General features: G+C 35.7%; 1 protein-coding gene across 4 annotated transcripts in view; it reads left to right on the top strand.

The window, feature by feature from the left end:
- IL1RAP (interleukin 1 receptor accessory protein) overlaps window positions 1–21,038 on the top strand; it is a 141,547-nt gene that overhangs the window by 80,744 nt on the left and 39,765 nt on the right. For all 4 annotated transcript variants that reach the window (XM_037131759.2, XM_037131760.2, XM_037131758.2 and 1 more), the window contains 2 exons: window positions 14,226–14,511; window positions 18,370–18,556. In XM_037131759.2, the coding sequence (XP_036987654.2) occupies window positions 14,226–14,511; window positions 18,370–18,556 (473 nt within the window). The remainder of the gene's footprint in view (window positions 1–14,225; window positions 14,512–18,369; window positions 18,557–21,038) is intronic.

Genomic DNA, 21,038 nt, shown 5'->3' with positions numbered 1-21,038 from the left:
CCCCACCCCTAACTCTCCTTTTGATGGCTTCATTGACAGCTATGGAGTTTCAGCAATTTTTTCTAAATCCTTGTTTGAGTAACTCTCCTCTGAATAAAAAATGTCAAGTTTTAATAATACTTTTCCACTTAAATGCTACTCTAAGAAATGTGGTTTGTAAATGTTTTTGAAAACTGGTGATTTATTAATAGAACACTGCTAGAAAAATATCCAGATCTTTTAAATATTTTTTTCTACTGAGAAACAAAAAGGAACATATTTTTAAATGTAAAAATCAGAAATATATAGACTCATGGGGTAGATAAAACCTCAGAAATAGTTTAATAACTCACTTGTAACAGATGATATAGGATGATGGTCAGCTATGAATAAGGGGACTTCCAATGTGAATGTGCATAGGAATGACCCAGTGATTTTGTTCAAACGAATATTCTGATTCAGGAGGTTTGGGTGGGGACTGAAATTTGATACTTCTGAACAGCTCCCAGGGGGTGATGCTAATAATAATGGGTCATGGACTACTTTCTGAGTAGCAAGGATATAAAATAAAATAAAGTTATTTCTTATGTAAAACCTAGAGGTAGAGAGTTCAGGGCTTGTAAGGCCTCTCCATACTTTATTCGCTTTCACATTCCACCATCTTTAGGGTGTGGCCTTCCCACTTCTGATCCAAGATGGGGCCCCAACTTTCACAGCTGTGTGTGCCGTAGCAAGGCGGAAGAAATGAGACGGAGCAGGAGGGTAGAACACACAGGAATGTGCCAGTGTCTCTCAAGGACAGTTTCTGGATTTCCCATGTGATGATTTCAGACACGTGGATTAACCAGAACTTAGCTGACCACGTACAGGTGAGAGGAAAGCTAGGAAAGGTAGTGTTTATTCTGAATGACTGTACACAACTGAAAATTCCCATACTCTAGAAAGCAGGGAGTTAGGGGACGTGGTGAATGGGATGTGTCTGGCAGTCTCTGCCATAGTCCTGGGGAGAGCAAATAATTTTCCAAAGGTTCCATAGAAAATGGCGCTTCACAGTTTGCTTATAACTAATATGTACACAGAACTTCACCGTTTCTATGGTACTTTATATACTGGGCTCATTCAGTTTTCATTCCTGCTCTGCACTGTTATAAGCTTCATATTTTGAATGTGGAAACTGAGGTTTATAATAGCTGCGGGACTGTCCCTGACTACCTTTGTTAAAACTGTACTGTATACTCCAGACTCTCCCTTCCCCCTCATCCCTCTTTCCCAAACCTGCTCAACAGGTCTTATCTTTGGCTTTGTCCCATTGACTTATCACCCACCAACATGCTCTACACTTTTCTTATTTAGTACCTTGACTGTTTATTGTCTGTCTCCTTGTGTTAGAAGGTGAGCTCCATGAGACCTGTGTTTTGCTCACAAATTTATCCTGAACACCTGCTTTATTACATGACACACGATAGGATGTTCGATACATAGTTTTTAAATGAATTAATAAAGCCAGGGCATGTCAAAACCTCTTTGCATCATGTCTGTCATCCCGAACCCTAATGTTCTGTGCTCCTCTGCTAGGGCTCTTGCTACTATTTGAGTGCCTGGCACCTCTCTATTTTTCCTCAGAAACTTGCCCACACTTAACTTGTTGATTTACGCTTTGTCTTCATGCCACTCATTCAAAATTGCTAGCCAGTTTAAACAGTTTGCTCACAGCTTGGATTCTCTCTAGGTCACAGCCCCAGGCTAACATGTCAAGTGAACCACTAGAAAAACAAAACTAACAGAATGAAAGTAGAACCAGCCCTTCCAGGAGACTTAGTCTCTGTCCTCAGGCTTAGCTAGGACAACTGGAATGTGCTAATGGCACAGTTTTTAAAGTGCCCTCATTCACCTGGGGTTGTAGTGTACAATGTTAGAAGGGACAGGTTTTGGTTTCAAGGTAATCAAGGACCACCATCTCTGCCCTGAATGTAATATAATATAATATAATATAATATAATATAATATAATATAATATAATATAATATAATATAATATAATTAATACTATGATATATTATAATAGAAATATGAGTAAAATGGAATATAATAACTATGGCCTACCTGGAATCCTGTTCTAACTGTTGGGTCATTCCACCAAATACTTTAATTTAGTTAACATTGTGTTTAGGTCTTTTTTCTCTAAGATTATTAACTTGATGGTCAAGGACCCACTCAAATTTATCAGGCAGATACTGCTAATTTGAACTGAGCTCCTTTCATATGCCAGGTCCCTCAATTTGTTACAACGCTATGACATAGACATGTTATACATGTAGAAACTGAGTGTGAGAGGGCAAGTATGTTATCCAAGATGGCATGACCAGTATGTGGCACAGAGAAAATGATTACATATAGAAATTAATTCTTCAGTAGATTTTCCAATATTTAAAACCTTTTCCTCTTTTTTCTATACCCAAGCTTCCTGTGTTTTCGCACCTGTGTGTCTCTCCGCCTCGGCCTCCAGAGCAGGGCCTTGCTCACAGCAGATTCTCACTAAATATTTAATAAATACAAATATATGAATAGCTTTTCTGTGGGAAATATCTTGATTTGAATGTGTGAGCATAGATGGGAGCTGAGCATCCTAGATTACACTCAGGCAGCTTTTATTTGTGCCACCACTCAGGCAAAAGCAAGTCAATTAATCTCTCTGTTTCTGTTTCCTGGCATGTAATGTGGGAATGGGCACGAAAGCCCGAGAGGGTGTTGTGAGCTTAATTAGTTAAAATGTATACCCTGTTATATAAATGCTAATTGCTGTCAAGAGCGTGGGTTGGATTTTCCAGTGACTTGCCTTCGCAAGGCTTTGCACATTTCCATTAGCTGTCTGTGCCTCAGCCTTAAGAAATCCTTTGGCTGAGAGAAATGGTGACTCTGTGCTTACCCATGTTGAGGGGCTCATTTGGAGAGGACTTCCACTGGGGAGTAAACCGGATAAAAAGGGGCATTTTAAACCAAAAGGTAATTCACTGCCATTAATCCATTGCCCCTATGTTGTTATTAGAGACATTCTATTTATATAACAGCCTTTTCCCAGTCTTTTCTTCTGATGGTGCCTGCACAGAATCATATAATTAATTTGGTACTACATGACACTCCAGCCTGATGTCATAGATTTTATATTTATTTGTTCATTGAATAATATTAAAAGCCCTGGCAAAAATACCCTCAGGTGGCTGGCTAGAGAGATGTAAAAACTCACAGAACTAATTTTAAATGGGTAAGTACTCAGAAGAAAAAGCTCAGTAATAATACCATTTTTGCTGATGTTTATGAATGCTAATATCTATGCTTTCAGTCCCTATAGTAAAGGAGTCTGATTCACTTTATAGATATGCTCATTTGGTCCATGAAACATTCTGAAAGGGAGATACATAGCAGGTATAATGATTTCTTTTTTTTTTAAAGCATATTACATTTAATTTGGTTGAAAAGATATTAAGCCTATGCTATCAGCTAAAAATCTTGGTTGTTGATCTGTATTTAAATTTAAATATGCAAAGTCCTTTAACAAATGCCAGTTTTAAAACTGTCTGCTTTTGATTTATTAAGTTAGTTTACAAAAGGAAAATTCAGTATTCCTTTATTAGTCAAGATAGGCAATGCTAGTTGGTATAACAAATAGTCCCCAAATCACAGTGGCTTAATACTATAGCAGTATTTTTAACTCCATTACAACCATTTGAAAGTATGATGGCATTCTCAAGCATCTCTGCCCGAGCAATGGCAGGGATCCAGCCTCCTTTTACCTTTTGATGCTACCCTTTTTTAAAATATCTGACCTTCAAGGTCTCCATATAAGGAAAGAAAAAGCACCAAAGATTATGCATAAGAGTTAGAGGTTGTACAGTGTTTCTGGCCACATTGATTGGCCAGAATGAAATCATATGGACCCAACCCAATTGCTAAGGATATATAGTTTTCATATGGGCCAAGGAAGAAAAAACAGAATTAATGAACATTTGGCTACTCTCTGCGACAGCCTGCCCTAGTGGTCACCAAAATTCCATTTCATACTTCTTCCTAAATTAGTCTGAGCATATGCTTTGTGGTTGAGATGTCATATTTCTCTTTTTCCATCTTCTGTTTTACAGTCAGCATTTTCCTACTTTATTAAAAAAACATGTGTCACTAATCATCTATGATATTATTAATCATTGCTCAGTGCTATAGAGACCTCCAAATCTAAACAAAGTGACAATTTGTAATGCTAGTGTCAAAAAAGTCTTCTTTAATCAAGATACCATTAACCTCCAGAAAGGCTTCCTCTTTCTCCCCAACTTACCAGTGTTGCTGTTGAGAGAGTCTCCACATCGGAACTGTGGTCTACTGGCCATGTTGCGGTGATCTGAGTTGAGATATATTGTAGTGTAGGACTGCAAGGAGGATGATGATTTTCATTTACTAGTCTTGCATCAACCATCATCCACATTTAAAAAACTACTTTAGAGCTCTTGAGAGAGATGGAACTTTAGGAACTGCATAAAGAATATTTTTTATGAAACATGGAAGCCAGTAGCATATCATTACATCCAGAAAACAAACTTAATATGGTAAAGTTCAAGACTCCATCAACCGTCCAATTGTCTCTCTCTCTCTCTTTTACTCTTAAACTAGATGTGATAATTCAAAAGTGAATGACTGTTGTGCCAATGTTTATTAATACAATTTTTGGAATAAAAAATGAAATTAATATTTTTTCTAACAGAAAATATGCATGATTAGGATGGTTTGACACTGAGAATGGTTTTACCCATTTATGACATACTAGATATTTCTTTCCCTTTTTTCTCCCTTTTTCTATCTTTTCTTTATTTTTTCATTATTAATATTTTAATTATTTTAAGGAAATCATACACAGAGAAGTTTTTAAGGCCAAAAATCTTAAAATACCAAGATAAGTATATTCTTTCTGCCTCAATTTTTCCTTATTGCTACTAGTTATCTTATCAGAGGCAATTGTTTTTATTATTTTATACAGTTATCCTAATATTTCAATCTATATTTTATTAACCAATTTGTGTAACTTTTTATTTTTCATTTAGACCTTATTTTTCACTTTATTTAAATTATAGCAAATGAGGATTCTCCCTCTTAAACTACTATACACTCTACTTTCTCTACTCATTCTTCTCTATATAATACTATTACAATATTTGGTTGAATTAATAGTCATTCATAACTGCTTTGCTTTCATATTCTAATTTGTATCTTTTTGCTAACAGTTTTCATAATTTTCTATTGTCTTTCAGCATAATTTTACACAGTGCTAGCCTAATCAGGTAATCAACTGCAATTTTTTTTCCTTTCTGGACCTTTCCATTTCCTCCCATTTACATTGATCCATCAACAAGCCCTTCTGTATAGCCGTTATCCAGAGATCTCCTTGACTATCATTCAGGAACCCTTCCCCTCTCCAATCGGATCCCTATTCAATGATCTTGTGTTTTCTTTTTCGTTGACTTTTTCTCTCATTTTGGTGGTATGTACTCCCCAGAAACTCTCTGATAAAAAGTACAGGGAATATAAAATTACTTAGTCTTTACATATTTGAAAATGTTACCTTTACACTTGCTGTTTTGTTAGGTTTAGATACAAGACTAAAAATAAGTTCTTTTAGGTGAATTGTTTCATTATCTTCTAGCTTCTAGTCTTATTTTTGAAAGGTCCAAAGCCATTCTGATTTATGGTCTATTGTATGTAGCCATTTTTCCCTTCTTTCTTACTTTCTGATGATTTGTATAATTTTTTCTTTATGTGGTTTTAAAAATATTCTTGAGATGTCTGTTTTCATTCACTATGCTATGGGAATTGACAGGTCCTCTTAATTAAGAAGGTTATGTATTTCAGTTCTAGGATTCCTTTGAATTAGTAAATTGAGAGTTTTCTTCTTCTTTTTTAAAAATTCTTTGTTATAGGGCCCCTGTTATTGAGATATGAACACTCCTGGACTTGTTTTATAATTTTCTTATCTTTTTTCTATCTCTTTTTATGAAATTCTCAACTTTAACTTTCAAGCAACTCATTTATTAAGTTTTAATATTTTGCCATTATTTTATTTTAATGAGCTTTTTTTCCTCCTTGACTTTCTTATATCATCTTGTTATTGCTTCATTAATGTAGCAGTTCCCCTATTTCTGGGAGGATGTTAATGATGGTGGCTCTTTAAGGATTTTTTTCTTTGAATAGTCTTGATTTTCTCACACTTTCTTTTATATTGTTCATTTGAATATTCCATTTTATGGTCAAAATTTTTCTCAGATGTGTTTGTTCTGGGAAACACAGAAGTTGTTTCCCAGAACCACTTATTTATAAGAAGTGATTAAGAAGCCAACTGAAAATTCTAAATGTGAGCTTCCAAGACTAAATCAAGAAGAAATAGAAAATCTGAACAGATTTTATGCATACAACCAATGAAATTGAAACAATAATAATAAAAAACTTCCAATAAACAAAAGTCCTAGACCAGATGGTATCACAGAGGAATTTTACCAAACATTCAAAAGAGAACTAACACCTATCTTTCTCAAGCTATTCCAAAAATTTGAAGAAGAGGAAACACTCTCAAGTTTTTATGAGTTCTGCATTATCCTGATTTTTAAACTAGATAAAAACACTACAGAGAAAGAAAATCATAGGCCAATATTCCCAATGAACATAGATCCAAAAACCCTTAACAAAATATTAGCAAAACTACTTTAGCAATGTATCAAAAAGATCCTATACCATTTTCAAATTGGATTTATTCCTGGGGTGCAAGGTTTGTTCAATAATTATAAAGCAATTTACATAGTACACTGTATATACAAAGTAAAGGTAAAAAGCACATGATCATATCAATAAATGCAGAAAAAGCATTTGACAAAATCCAGCACCCATTTATGATAAAAACTCCCAATAAAGTGGAAATAAAAGGAACATACCTCCACATAATAAAGGCCATAAATGACAAACCAAGAGCTAAGTAACATTGTACACGATGGGGAAAAACTAAAAGTGTTTTCTTTAAAATCATGAACAACACAGGGATGTTCACTTTCACCACTTTTCTTCAAATAGTACTTGAAAGTCCTAGCGACAGCAATCAGACAAGAAAAGAAATACAAGGCATCCAAATTGAAAAGGAAGAAGTAAAACTGTCATTATTTGCAGATGACATGATACTGTATATAAAGAACCCTGAAGATTTCACCAAAAAAAAAATACTAGAAATGATGAATGAATTCAGAAATTTAGCAGGATACCAAATAAATATTTAGAAATTGGTTGCATTTTTACACACTAGTAATAAATGATCAGAAAAAGAAATTAAAATAATTCAATTTATAATTGCAGTAAGATGACTAGGAATAAGTTTAAGAATGTATTAGACCTGAACTTGGAAAATTATAAGACACCGAAGAACGAAATTGAAGAACATACAAATAAGTGGAAGCATACACTGTGTTCATGAATAGGAAGAATTAACATCATTAAAATGTCCATACTACATAAAGCAATCTGTAGATTCAATGAAATTCCTATTAAAACACCAATGTCATTTTTCATAGAGTAGAATTAATAATCCAAAAATTTATACTGAACCATAAAAAACCTGGAACAGCCAGAGCAATATTAAGAAAGAAGAACAAAGTTGGAGGAATCATGCTACTTGACTTCAAAGTATCCTGCAAGGCCATAATATCCAAAACAGCATGATACTGACATCAAAATAGGTCTACAGTCCAATGGAATGGAATAGAGAGCCTCAAATAAAGCCACACCTTTATGGTCAATTAATATTCAACAAAGGAGGCAAGAACATACAATGGATTAAAAACAGTCTATTCCATAAATGCTGTTGGGAAAATTAGCTGCATGCAAAACATTTAAACTAGACCATGTTCTTATATTGTATATAAGAATAAACTCAAAATGAATTAAAACTTACATGTAAGACTTCAAAATCATAAAACCTGTAGAAGAAAACATAGGCAATAAACTGACATTTTTCTTTGCAAATTTTTTTCTATCTTCTTGGAAAAGGGAAACAAAAGAAAAAATGAACAAGTAGAACTACATCAAACTAAAAAGTGTTTGCACAGCAAAGAAAACTATCAACAAAACAATAAGAAATTTTACTGAATGGGGAAAGATATTTGCTAATGATATGTCTGGTAAGGGGTTAATATCCAAAATTTATAAAGAACTCATACAACTCAATTCCAAAAAGAAACAAGTGGCCTGAATAGAAACTTCTGCAAAGAGGACATGCAGATAGCCACTAGACAAATGACAAGATATTCAACATCTCCAATCATCAGAGAAATGCAAATTAATACCAGGAGATATCACCTCATACCTGTCAGAATGACTGTCATAATAAAGCAGCAAACAATAAGTGCTGATGAGGATGAGGAGAAAAAGGAAACCTCATGCGGTGTGGGATTGTAAATAACTGCAGCCAGTATGGAAAACAGTGTGGGGTTTCCCCCAAATGTTAAAAATAGAACTGCCTTACAACCCAACTAATCTACTTCTGGGTGTACATCTGAAGAAACTCAAAACACAAATTTGAAAGAATATATGCACCTCATTGTTCATGGCAGCTTTTTTTTTTTTACAATATCCAAGATATGGAAGCAACCCAAGAGCTCACCAATAGACAAATAGATAAAAATTAGTGGTACATATACACAATGGAATATTACTTGTCCATAATAAAGTATGAAATCTTACCACTTGCGACAGCATGGAGTTAACCTAGACGGTATTAAACTAAGTGAAATAAATCATTCAGAGGAGGACAAATACCATATAATTTCACTGATATAGAATCTAAAGAACAAAATGAATAAAAATAGAAGCAGATTTACAATACAGAAAACAGACTGATGGTTTCTAGATGTGAGGGTGTTGGGGAAGTGGCTGAAAAAGGTAAAGGAATTAAGAAGTACACATTAATTATTATGAAATGGTCACAGGGATGTAAAGCACAGCCTAGGGAAAACAGTCAATAATATTGTAATAATATTACACTATATATGGTGTGGGGTAGGTTACAAGATTGAATGTCTTGAAATGTCAGCAGGACCACTCTGTAAAGTATATGATTGTCCACCCACCATGCTGTACACTGGAAAACTAATGCAAAATAATATTAAATGCAAAAATATTATGCTGAGTGAAATAAGCCAGTCAGGAAAAAAATAAATACCTGATGATTTCACTCATACATGAAATCTAATAAGCAAACTGAACTAACAAAGAAGAGACAAACAGACTCATAGACGGCAGGATGACAGCTAAGGGCAGGGGAACTTTGGAGGTGGCAGGATTGAGCAAAAATGAAAAAGGACTCACGGACATGGACGACAGTATGGAGCATTGCTGGGGGAATTCATGTATAAGGGGTCTAAGTGGCAATGGAAAACTACAGTAATAAATAAATAAATAAATTTTAAAAGAAAAAATAAATTTCTAAATGTGAGTGTGAGGCTTATTAACATTGAGCTTTTCCGTTGGATGGTATGGCTGTACAATTTTATTGGTTCATGAACCACTAGTATTAAGAGTGTTAGGTTTTTCTTCTGAAGCTAGTCAAATTTCCCATAGAAGATTCATTCATTCTTTTGCTTGGTGGGTAAAGGTCTCACTGATATTTCAAGTGAGCTGAGTGAGAAACATTACTGAGCACTAGGAGAGTAGATTAGAACAAAAAGAGTCATGTTCAACATAGGTTTTATCTTATTGTCCTTATTTCACCACCCTCTTCCATGTCCTCATTTTTTAGGTAACTGATTGCATTTGTCTCAAACTAAAGATTATTCAGCCCTGTCTGGTGTGGCTCAGTGGATCAAGTGCTGGCCTGTGAAGCAAAGGGTCACAGGTTCAATTCCCAGTCAGGTCTCATGCCTGGGTTGCAGGCCAGGTGCCTGGTTGGGGGGTGCTTGAGAAGCAATCACACATTGATCTTTCTCGCCCTCTTTTTCTCCCTTCTTTCCTCTCTAAAAATAAGTAAATGAAATCTTTTTAAAAAGATCATTCATACTGATACAAAGTGAATTTCTATTCTTTTATGACTTAGCATAACAAAACTCTGCTATATATGATCCCAATCAGGAGATCTCAGCTAAGGGAGTGTCAGTGTCTGTACTTCATGTTTTCCAAGGCAGAAAGGAAGGGAAAATGCCGAAATATCCTCCGGCCCTTAAAATAGCTTATCCTTATTTTAGAGGGGAATATAACTACAGCCATGTAACATTCCCAGGAAGAGATCCCAGAATTATTGGGGAACAGCACTAATGATTTTTCATCTTGCTGCTTATAGTTCCTCCTGGGTCTTTTCTGTGTTCTGCATTGCAGATTGGGTTTGTCCTCCAGGTTTACTCTGCTGATTTGGGGTTTTTCATTTTCAATGAGCTAAGCTGGTTACCACATGTCCATTTTGATGTTGTGTTATCTTTTCTCCCACTTTTGCTGTTACTTGGAGTTATATCTTGAAAAATTACTTTTTGTGAAGTTTCACAAAGGAGTGTATTGAATGCATGTATTCAGTCTGACATAGTTATTTATTTGAAAAACTATGGTTGTAATTTTCTGTAAATTGAATGAGCTAATTCTGCAATTTTGAGCTTTACTGAAAATGATTTAAAGAATGTGATAAGGTAGATATTTTATAAAAATACTGTATTATCAAGTTTGTATTGACACGAACAACATTTTGATCCCACAATTCTCTCTCTGTATATTGGATTTTTAAAGGTGTTCCTAAATGAAAGCATAGCAATTATAAACAATAGCAATTTGTTAAGTCTTAGAAAAGTCAGTTTGTTAAATTTCCCAGATCTAATATTTACTTAGGGATTTATTACTTACTTACAAATCCTTTTACAAGTCATAAAGCTTCAGATCCTTGGCTTTTATCAAACTTAAGGTAGCCCCTAATTTAGTTGTTCTATCCATTATCTGCTGTCCCCCAAATCTTGCCTAATAACCAACCATAAACTTGAGTGACAAACTTCATTGTATTGGTTGCATGACTATTTTTCTCATGAGTCTGTGGGTTACCTGGTCAGTTCTGGTAACAGAAGTTTGGCTTGGGTAAACCAGGCTGAGATTGCTATTCGTCTCTGGACAGTTGTGAAAGGCCACACGGTGCGCTGGTGGAGGCTGGCCGACTGCCAGCTAGGGTGCCTCAGCTCTACTGCAGGTGTCTCTTATTCACTAGTAAGCTTTCCTGAGTGTCTGAGTCAATTTTGGCTACTACAAAAGAATACCATAGATTGATGGTTTAAAGAACAAATATTTATTACAGTTCAGGGGGCTGAGAAATATACAAACAAGGCACCAACAGATTGTCTGTGAAGGCCTATTTCCGAATGTGCAAAGGGCTCCTTTCTCACTTTGCCCTCAGGTGACAGGGAGAAGGGAGGGGGAGGGAGGGCAAGGGAGGAAAGGGGAAGCGAGAGGGGAGAGCGGGGGTGTGGGGGAGAGGAGAGAGAACAAGCTAACTCTTTCTCTTCCTATAAGGAAAATTTCATCATGGGGAATCCACCTTCATAACCTAATTACTTCCCCAAGTCCCCGTGTACAAAAACTATCACATTATGGTTTCAGAGTATGAATTTGGGGGGATACAAATATTCTATAACACTGGGCTTATTCTTATGGTGGAAGCAAGGTTCCAAGAGAAAAAAAAAAAAGCTTGTAGGTCCTAGGTTTGGAATTGACCCAAAATTGCTTTTGCTGCATTCTGTTTGTCAGTGTAAGCCACAAGAGCAGCCCAGTTCCAAGGTGTGGGAAAACAGACTCTCCTTCTTGATTAGAAGACTCATAGCATCAAATTGCAAAGGATGGGGATTTAAGGGGACTGGATGAAGGAGTGTGAATTCAAATTTTTTAAATTCCATCTTCCAGAGATTTCAAGTGATAGGTAATTAAAAATAATTTCTGATGGTTAAAATATAAATGGGGCATAAATTTCCAAATGGGTTTAAAGAACTGAATAACTGTGCTAGAAGTAAGCACTCTTTGTTCTTGGTAATGGACAAATTTCCTCAATGCTTACATACACATGAAACATTTTCAACTAATAATGCCTAACCCCTCTCATTCAGAAATAGCCCACCCAGATTATTATAAAGAGATGATTCCTAATGTAAGTTTATATTTTATACTTAATAATTACTTATAAAGTTGAAAATATATTATTTAAATTATATATATCATAATTAGAATAAAAGTCAACTTTTCAACACAGAGCATTATATATTGGACAAAAAAGGAAAATGATGAAAAAGTTTAAAATTATCACACACAAATATATTTTATTAAAATAAAATTTGTGTGAAAATACTGGAATCAAAGCAAGTTCAAGGAGAAAAAAGGAACAATGTAGAATTACCAATGGTTAAAAGAAATCTTGTTTACATATTTTTAGGTAGATATTGTTATATGGTAAATCACAGTTTCATAGCATATAATTTAAAAGTGTTATAACTATTTTATTTTAAAATGTCATTACTTAAAGTACAACATTATGTATATTTTATCAAACTGTTCCCCTTAGGGTGAAAAGTTTTAATACCAGCTGAAATGCAGGGAATATTACATAATTAAATAACAACACGCATGTGCGTATGCATGTGTGTGTGTGTGTGTGTAGGTGGGGGTTGCAAAGAAGAAAGAAAACCATTTTAAGGTGATGGCTTTGGGCCTGTCAGTCTCCATCAGCCCTGGCCTCTCTGTTCTGGACTCCACATGGTGACATCTAGAGCCCTCTATCCATATATCATTCTTAAAACTAAAAAAAAAAAAAAAAAGACATTTGTTATCACTTTTTTCTGTATGCACAAGTGATTACTTTTTATTATAAAATAAATTATAGCCCTGGATGGCATGGCCCAGTGGATTTAGTGCCAGCCTACAAACCAAAGTGTCACTGGTTCAATTCCCAATCAGAGCACATGCCTGTGTTAAAGTCCAGGTCCCCAATCAGGGGGCGTGTGATAGGCAAGGACACATTGATGTTTTTCTCACTCTCTTTCTCCCTCTCTCCCCCTCTTTCCAAAAATAAATAAATACATAAGCTTTAAAAAATAAAAATAAATTATAAAAGTCATTACAAATTTATTTGACTCTAAGTCATTGAAACTATAGCACCTTTGTTCCCCAATGGGTATCAAGGAAACCTCTTGACTTCTTGAGGTCTGAATCCTGCTGCCTAATGCGGTATCCATAGACACATGTGACTAGCTCAAATTGAGAGGTGCCATCGGTGTAAAGCACATTGTATTTTGAAGATTTAGTACAAAAAAGAGAATGTAAATATAAAAGAGCTCATTAATGCATTTAGGGTGTTTTGGATATATCGAGTTTAGCAAAATATATAAACTAACTGTATCTGCTTTTAAAAACACTTTGATGTGGCCAACCAGGATATCTGAAATCACATATGCGGCTCCCATTCTACTGCTATTGGCAAGCACAGATCTAGCCCCACGCAGTCAGGAGCCCTGAGGAGAATCGCCTCTGTCCCCAGGGGGCTCAAAGAGCACATGACTTCTGGCTTTTAGTGTGTTCATTTTTTACCATTTGTGTAACATTTTATTTTCTTGATGGTTAAACAACACTAGCACAAATTTTCAGTTATCTTAGGACTTATCACAGCCATAAAATAGTACTTACCTAAGAAATTCTGGTTTTGTTTATCTTACTCTCTCGACCGTAAGTTCCATGAGGTCAGGAACTATATCTGCTCTTGCTCACTGTTGCACTTCCAGAGCCCAACTATGCCTACGGGGCACATGGTAGATCTTTACTAAATACTCGATTAGTGAATAAATGATCCTTCTGGTATACGATGGCAAGTCTAAATTTTGAAATGGGAAAGGAGTGTGATGTAACAGCTGACGTGCATGGCCCCACATGAATTCTGTCTCTGGTGAGATTCTTGCTGTGCCTTATAGGGTTCAACAGGATTGAGCTATTAAATGAAATTATTATCTAAGAGATAGTCATAAAATGATAAAGAAATCGAGGAAAGTCATTTCTTTTCACCACAGGAGACTATTATATGCAGTTATTTAAAAAAGGTGATTGAAGGTGACCAGAGAAGGAGTTTCCTGGGAAAGAGTGGGTGTCCCGGAAAAAAAAGTGTGATCCCCAGTGGCATTTAATGTAAGGTGATTCATCTGCCTTTTCTTTCTTTTTTGATTGTTCCAGAACGCTGCGATGACTGGGGACTAGATACAATGAGGCAGATCCAAGTGTTTGAAAATGAGCCCGCTCGCATCAAGTGCCCACTCTTTGAACACTACTTGAAATATAACTACAGCACAGCCCATTCAGCTGGCCTTACTCTGATCTGGTATTGGACCAGGCAGGACCGGGATCTTGAGGAACCAATTAACTTCCGCCTCCCTGAGAACCGCATTAGTAAGGAGAAAGACATACTCTGGTTCAGGCCCACCCTCCTTAATGACACGGGCAACTATACCTGCATGTTAAGGTAGGCTGAGTTTTGGTGGTGAGATTCTCCTTTCCATTTAGTCCCTGGGTCTTGAGCTAGAGATGCATGGCATGTGCAATGAAGCTGGGGAGGGGAAGGAAGCATCTAGAAAAAGTTATGAATACTTTACCTCAATGGCTTAGCTAAGCATGGCTGAAAGAAGTATGAGGAGAAAATGGTTGCGCTCCTGAGAACATTCTTCATAGGTGCTTTCTGTCCATACTTTGACACACATCGAGGTTGTCTAAGGGTACAGCCTTGTTTATCTGTCCACTTTCCCTGATGTTGGAAACTCCCTACGCTTTGTCCCCACCAGAGGCATCTATTCCTCTAGAGTCACAGGAGTTTCCAAATTTTGGTGTCTCTGGGTCATACTGGAAGAGTTGTATCGGGGCCACATATTAAATACCTTGTGACACATAATCACAAAAATATCTCATGATGTTTTAAGTAAATTTATGATTTTGTATTGGGTCACATTCACAGCCACCTGGGGTCACATGAGGCCCTCTGGCCACAGGTTGGACACCCCTGCTAGACACTAAGTGAGGCAGGGAATAGAACCCATTGGTATCTGTTAATGTCTTCTCTCAAAGTGCCTTAAATGGAATAAAATCCTGAGATGCCTTTTATAGAAGAAGGAATATTTGAGAGGTATCATGTGTAATTAAAACAATGCTTTCCAAACTCTTCTACCAAAATATAGCTAAGAAGCAAAGGGTCACTATATCCCTGGGAATTTAAGGATTGGGATTCAAAGCAACTCATCATTGCACAAAACTTCTTTCAAATCCACTTTTTTCTTGAAAGTTCATGTCAACTTTGCATTTTACTTCACAATATACCTACTTTTTCCTGTACCTCCAATTTATGTTGCTTTTGCTCTGAAAAAAACTGAGGACTCTCTGACAAATAATTATTTTAAAGCTTAGTTTTTTAGCTACTTTTGTCTCCAAGGTTCCTTTTTTGCTTCCAGACTTTATTTTTTAATAATGCATTATGGATTTTTTACATTGTTTCCTACTATTTAATAAATACATTGGTTTTCCAGGGCTGCGGTAACAAACTATATAACATAACTACAGCCTGGGTGGTTTAAACAACAAGGATTTGTTTTCTCACGGTTCTGGAGGCTTGAATTCCAAGATCAAGGTGTTGGTTTCAGTCATCTCCCCTTGGTTTGTAGAGGCTGTATTCTCTCCATGGTCTCCCCTCTGAGTTCTAATCCTTAATATTGGATAGGTTCTAACCATATGTTGTCTTTTTGCACAGCTTAGATGTCTTTTTGCATGACTTATCTCCACATATGGTCATATTCTAAGGTACTGAGAGTTTGGTCTTTAACATATGAATCTCACGAGGACACAATTTGGCCTAGGCCTGTAATGGATAAGGCTGAATAACACAAGACAACAAGTTACAGTAACATAACATAACAATAGCTAATCCCAGACCTTCTGAATGCCCCATATTATTCATGGGTATTAACTGTTCTCTGATGGAGAATTTAGGAGTATGCTTTGATAAATTTAAACTGTGTAATGATTCAGGGGAGAAGGACCTCTTCTCTATCACAGAAACACATACCAGTCACTATGGCCTTGGGAGTCCCTTAACTCTGACTGTCCTGAGGCTCTCGCATGACTATTTAATTTTGTTTAGGTGGACTCTACACTGGCCCGTGGGCTTCCAAGGAGCCTGAAATAGTCATGTGTACATTATTCGTATCTTAATATTTCTCTGTAAGAAAGGTTAGAAAAGATTATAGTGTAAAGAGCAGTGGATGAGAAGACAGAAAACCTAAAACCTAGGCTATTATCCCACCTCTGACCTTGCGTAGCTGGTGATCATAGCCACATCCATCCATGTCTTAGAGTATTACTTTCTATATTCTGCATGCAAAAGTCAGCCTAAATGCTCTTTGAGCTCCTTTTCATCTTTAACAATTGCTAACCCATTAACATGTGTATGTGGACATTAGCAAGTATCTGGGGAGGGGTCACCTGTAGCTTTCTGGATGACCTTGGTCTCTACTATGCATTCTAATGCTTCAGTATCTCTATTTCCCTTTCGTCAACAACCAACTACTTATCTAGAGCTTTTCCCAGACTTTTGTAATCTTCTTTAACATTACAAGAGCAGAGCTTCATGGATGTTAAGGCCTAAGTACATCTTTAATGTTATTTTGTTAATTTTCAGATTGTTTCTTCGGTTTACCTGTCCGCCTATTTTCTATGTGTCTAAAGAAAAATCTAAAATTAGACTTGTCTTGTGGGGACACCTGAAGTTTCTCACTGTCCTGAGTTGATTTCTAAACTGAGAATGGCAAAGTGAACAACTGAAATCATAAGCCTGATATCTTTAAGACCATCATGTTAAGATTCAGTTTCTAGGATTTTACTGCTTGTATTTTTGTTTTAATATCCCTGCTAAGATCACATCCAGAAGGCTGGTGGAGGTGGAAAAGTTAACCCAATCACTGTTAATTGTCTTTTATTAAAAAATCAGAAAATGTATCTGAAATTTACCTTCTGTAATACCTTCTATAGAATGCCTTTATCTGATAGACACTTATTATTTGTTCGTAGAAATCATGCCTGCTACTCCCCCTTTCCACCTTATTACCATTGTCATGAGTCATCTTTAAACACCCTCTCCTCCCATCTTGGTGAGGAGAATGCATACCCCTACTCTTTCCATTGTATTTAGTCTTAATTCATGAGTCACTGATGATTGGATGTGTATTTGATACTTTAAATAGAAATTATTAACAGGGTGGACCCACTTACCCATCACCCTAAAAATCACTTATGTTTATTATTTGTCTTCTTGATTGTTTTCCTTATGTGCACACAAGTTTTACATCAGTCCCGTTCATTTTAACAAATATTTATTCAGCATCTACTGAAAGTTTAGGCACTATGCTAGTTGCGAGGAATATAAGTAAACAAACATGGTTATGCCCTTGTTTGAAATATAATAAATTAAGAGGAACAGAACAGCAAATCAGAACAAGGAAATGTCCAAAGTCCTCAGAGAATTAGAGACCTAATATGGGGTATGTAGAGGATCACGTGTAAGACCTCCTTTTGAAAGGTGGGATGATGGGATCAGAAGAGCCCTCCACACAGACAAACCAACCTGTGCAAACATTAAAAACACTATCTCCAGCCATCTTAATATGTTTTATGTATTTGTTCGTTTTTCCTTCATCTACAACAGCTTGGATGGTTTACCATGATTTTCACTTCAATCTTCATATTTTATAGATTATTAAAATTGATTTCCATATTTTCCTTGTTGATCAGGCACTGGATGGAGACACTTGATCATGTGCTCCACCTGTTACAAATTTGCCATATTCTATCAAGTGAAAAATTTTCCAGAAATAAGATTACTAAGGTAAAAGCTAAGGCATTTTTAATGGTTTTAGAAATATATTTATTTTCTAAAAATTATTTATACCATTATCAGCCATGAGTTAATATGGTATTTTCACCTTTCTCTTACCAGCACTGAATATTATTGAGAATGTTTTAAGCATGAAATTAAATATATATATACATGCATACATATATATGTATATATATATACAGACAAACACATGTACATGTTTAGGAGCATATTTAAAAATACAAGTATTTTAGTATATCAGTAGTAGTTAATTATGTCTGTGTTTATTCTGTGATGTCAGTTGGTTTAGGAAATGCCTCCATAATGTATTTAATTCTCACATAAACTTGCACATGTAAAGTCTCAGGACATGGCATTACTTCACTTAGTTGTTTTTAAATGTATTTACTGCATTAAAACAAATGAAAATGAGACTTCCCATTCATTGCATATTTCTTTTTTCAGGAACACTACATATTGCAGCAAAGTTGCATTTCCTCTGGAAGTTGTCCAAAAAGATAGCTGCTTCAATTCTCCCATGAAAGTCCCCGTGCACAAACTGTATATAGAATATAGTGTTCAGAAGATCACTTGTCCAAATATAGATGGATTCTTCCCTCCCAGTGTCAAACCAACCGTCACTTGGTACATGGTAAGCAAACTGGAGGGCATTTTACCCTCTCTAAAACGGCAGCAATTATTTGTTGAGTTGCTGTAGAAACAGATTTTTCTCATCAGATCTTTAATTGTCTTCTTTAGTAACTTTATACAAATTTTTCACTGCTTCCTCACCTTGCAACATTTTAAAGGGTATGCTAGAGAATACACTGCCTTAACCCATTATTTCTTAAATTGCATTCACTGACTACTAAAAGTACCTCTTTCTGTTAAACTTCCCATAAAATACAATTTGAGAAATGTTGCTCACTTTCATTCTCTGCTCAGTGAAGTTGGAAACTGCTAATTCATCTGATGAATATCAATTCCTTGACTAGTCAATACTGTATTTTATTACTTGTATGGGTTTTCATATTGGCCCTTATTTGTGGGCACAGTCCACCTGTGGTCTCTTTCACATCTCAGGGATTTGGGAAATGTTTAATCAGAAATGGTAGTGTTGGAAGGTGGAACATGTGATAGCAGCAGTGTTTTCATATCTTCAAATATCCATATCAGCCCAAGCCCAAAACTCCTGGACAACATTTAAGACAACACTCAGTGTCAAGTTATCCACAAGAATCACTTTCAATAAAGCAAGTGAGACAAACCACAAACATGACCCATACAAAATCAATGCCTCTAGGGAAAAGAAGTAGATGAAAATAAGGTGATTATCCAGCATACGGAAGAGCAAATCCCCCAAAGTCAGCATGTACTCACTAGAAAGTATGATGAGTCAATTTAAAAACAGCAGCTGAAACTGGGAAGGGTGAGTCCAAGATGCTTATAGTGAGAAATTCTAGAGGGTTTGCAATTTTTCTAGTGCATTGGAACTCTGAAGAACAGCCTCCCACAATGTGGAGAAATGACTGGGAATGGAATTGAAAGTAAACAAGATCAGGACCTGGCTAAGTGATTGGACTGGTCGGAGTGTCATCGGGCACTAGAAGGTTGTGGGTTGATCCCTGGTCAGGATGCTTACGGGAGGCAACCAACTGAGGCCTCTCTCTAACCCACTCATTCACTCTCCCTCCCTCTCTTTCTGAAACCAATAAACATATTCTTGGGTGAGGATTAAAAAAAAGTAAACAAGATCAGGCTAATACAGGGTGGGGCAATAGTAGGTTTACAGTTGTCTGTGAAACAGTTAATTCTTGTATTATAATTTATTAATGTTTGCATTATTTTCCAAACGAGCACCTGTAAGCCTACTTTCACCCCACCCTGTGTAGAGGAAGGGAAGAGAAGCCCAAGAAGAGCAGAGCACAGTCAGGAAATCTCAAGACTATGCTTTTGAAGAGGAATCTCTGTTAAGTAAGAAAATCTTGCCAAATTGTAAAACTCAGAAAACAAAAAATAATCAAGGTAAACCTCCCATTTGGAATTATAAGAAAAAGGAGAATGAGAAGCAGAATAATATTCTACAGAAAAAAAGCATGCCAGAAAGACATAATATAAACCACCATTTCAAAAAGGAACTAAAAGCATTAAGAAATGATACAAGATGAGAAAGACTAACATAAATAAATTAGAATTATGAAAATTTATAATTTATAAATTTTGAATTTATAATTCAGAAATTATAAAACTTAGTAAGAACTTAGAATTCATTTTAGGAATGAAGCTAAAGTAAGAAGAACATAACAGCAAATGAGCACAATAGATAATGCCTGAAGATTAACAGAAAGTGGAAAGGAGAACAAATATAAGTCAGAATTAAATGATGGATAAAAGTGAGGAGGGTGGAATGTATATATCACAAGGATATAAAGTAGACTTTAAGACAATGCATATAATTAGAGATAAAAGAGGACCTTTCAGAATAATAAAAGGGTCAATTGGTCAGGAGGGTATAAAAATAAGTAAACTATATGTGCCTAATGGCAGTGTTTCAAAATGGGTGAAGCAAAAGTTGACAGAAGTAAAAGACAAAATAGGCAATTCCATAATGATGGTGGAAAATTTTAGCACCTGTCTCTGTTTAAGTCATTGATGAAATGAGTTAGGAGTGAATTTTAAGAGTTTTCCATTGGCCAAAATATAACAATTTGAATTTCAGTAAAGGTACGAATTAATATAGCTCAAATTCCATGAATTAAGTTTAAGTCCATAGAAGTTCATAATGCTATTTCAGAATATTTAATTGGTTACATTTGGGTGATAATAGGAAATGGATTTTTTATCTTGCAAACTGGTATATAAAAGGGGGGAAATTGAGTATTTATTCTGTCTTATAAGAAATGATATAAAAAGCTGCAGAAATATATAATCACTTCATAACACCCAATAACCCAATAAATCTAAGTATCAAGCATCAATGACAGCTACGATCACAAGAAGACTAACAGTGAGACATATTACTTCTGATGAAAGAATAATAGCGATTATAATTGTGCCAAGTGTATTAAACTTTTGGATACCAGTGCCATTTTGTGGGAAGTACAGAGAACAAAGGAATGTATTGATCTGCACCA

Source organism: Artibeus jamaicensis, unplaced genomic scaffold, assembly GCF_021234435.1.
Source record: "Artibeus jamaicensis isolate MK-2021 breed Jamaican fruit bat unplaced genomic scaffold, CSHL_Jam_final scaffold_474, whole genome shotgun sequence".
Classification (NCBI taxonomy): domain Eukaryota; kingdom Metazoa; phylum Chordata; class Mammalia; order Chiroptera; family Phyllostomidae; genus Artibeus; species Artibeus jamaicensis.
Note: the sequence above shows the minus strand (reverse complement) of the source record. Positions and strands in the feature narration are given on the sequence as shown.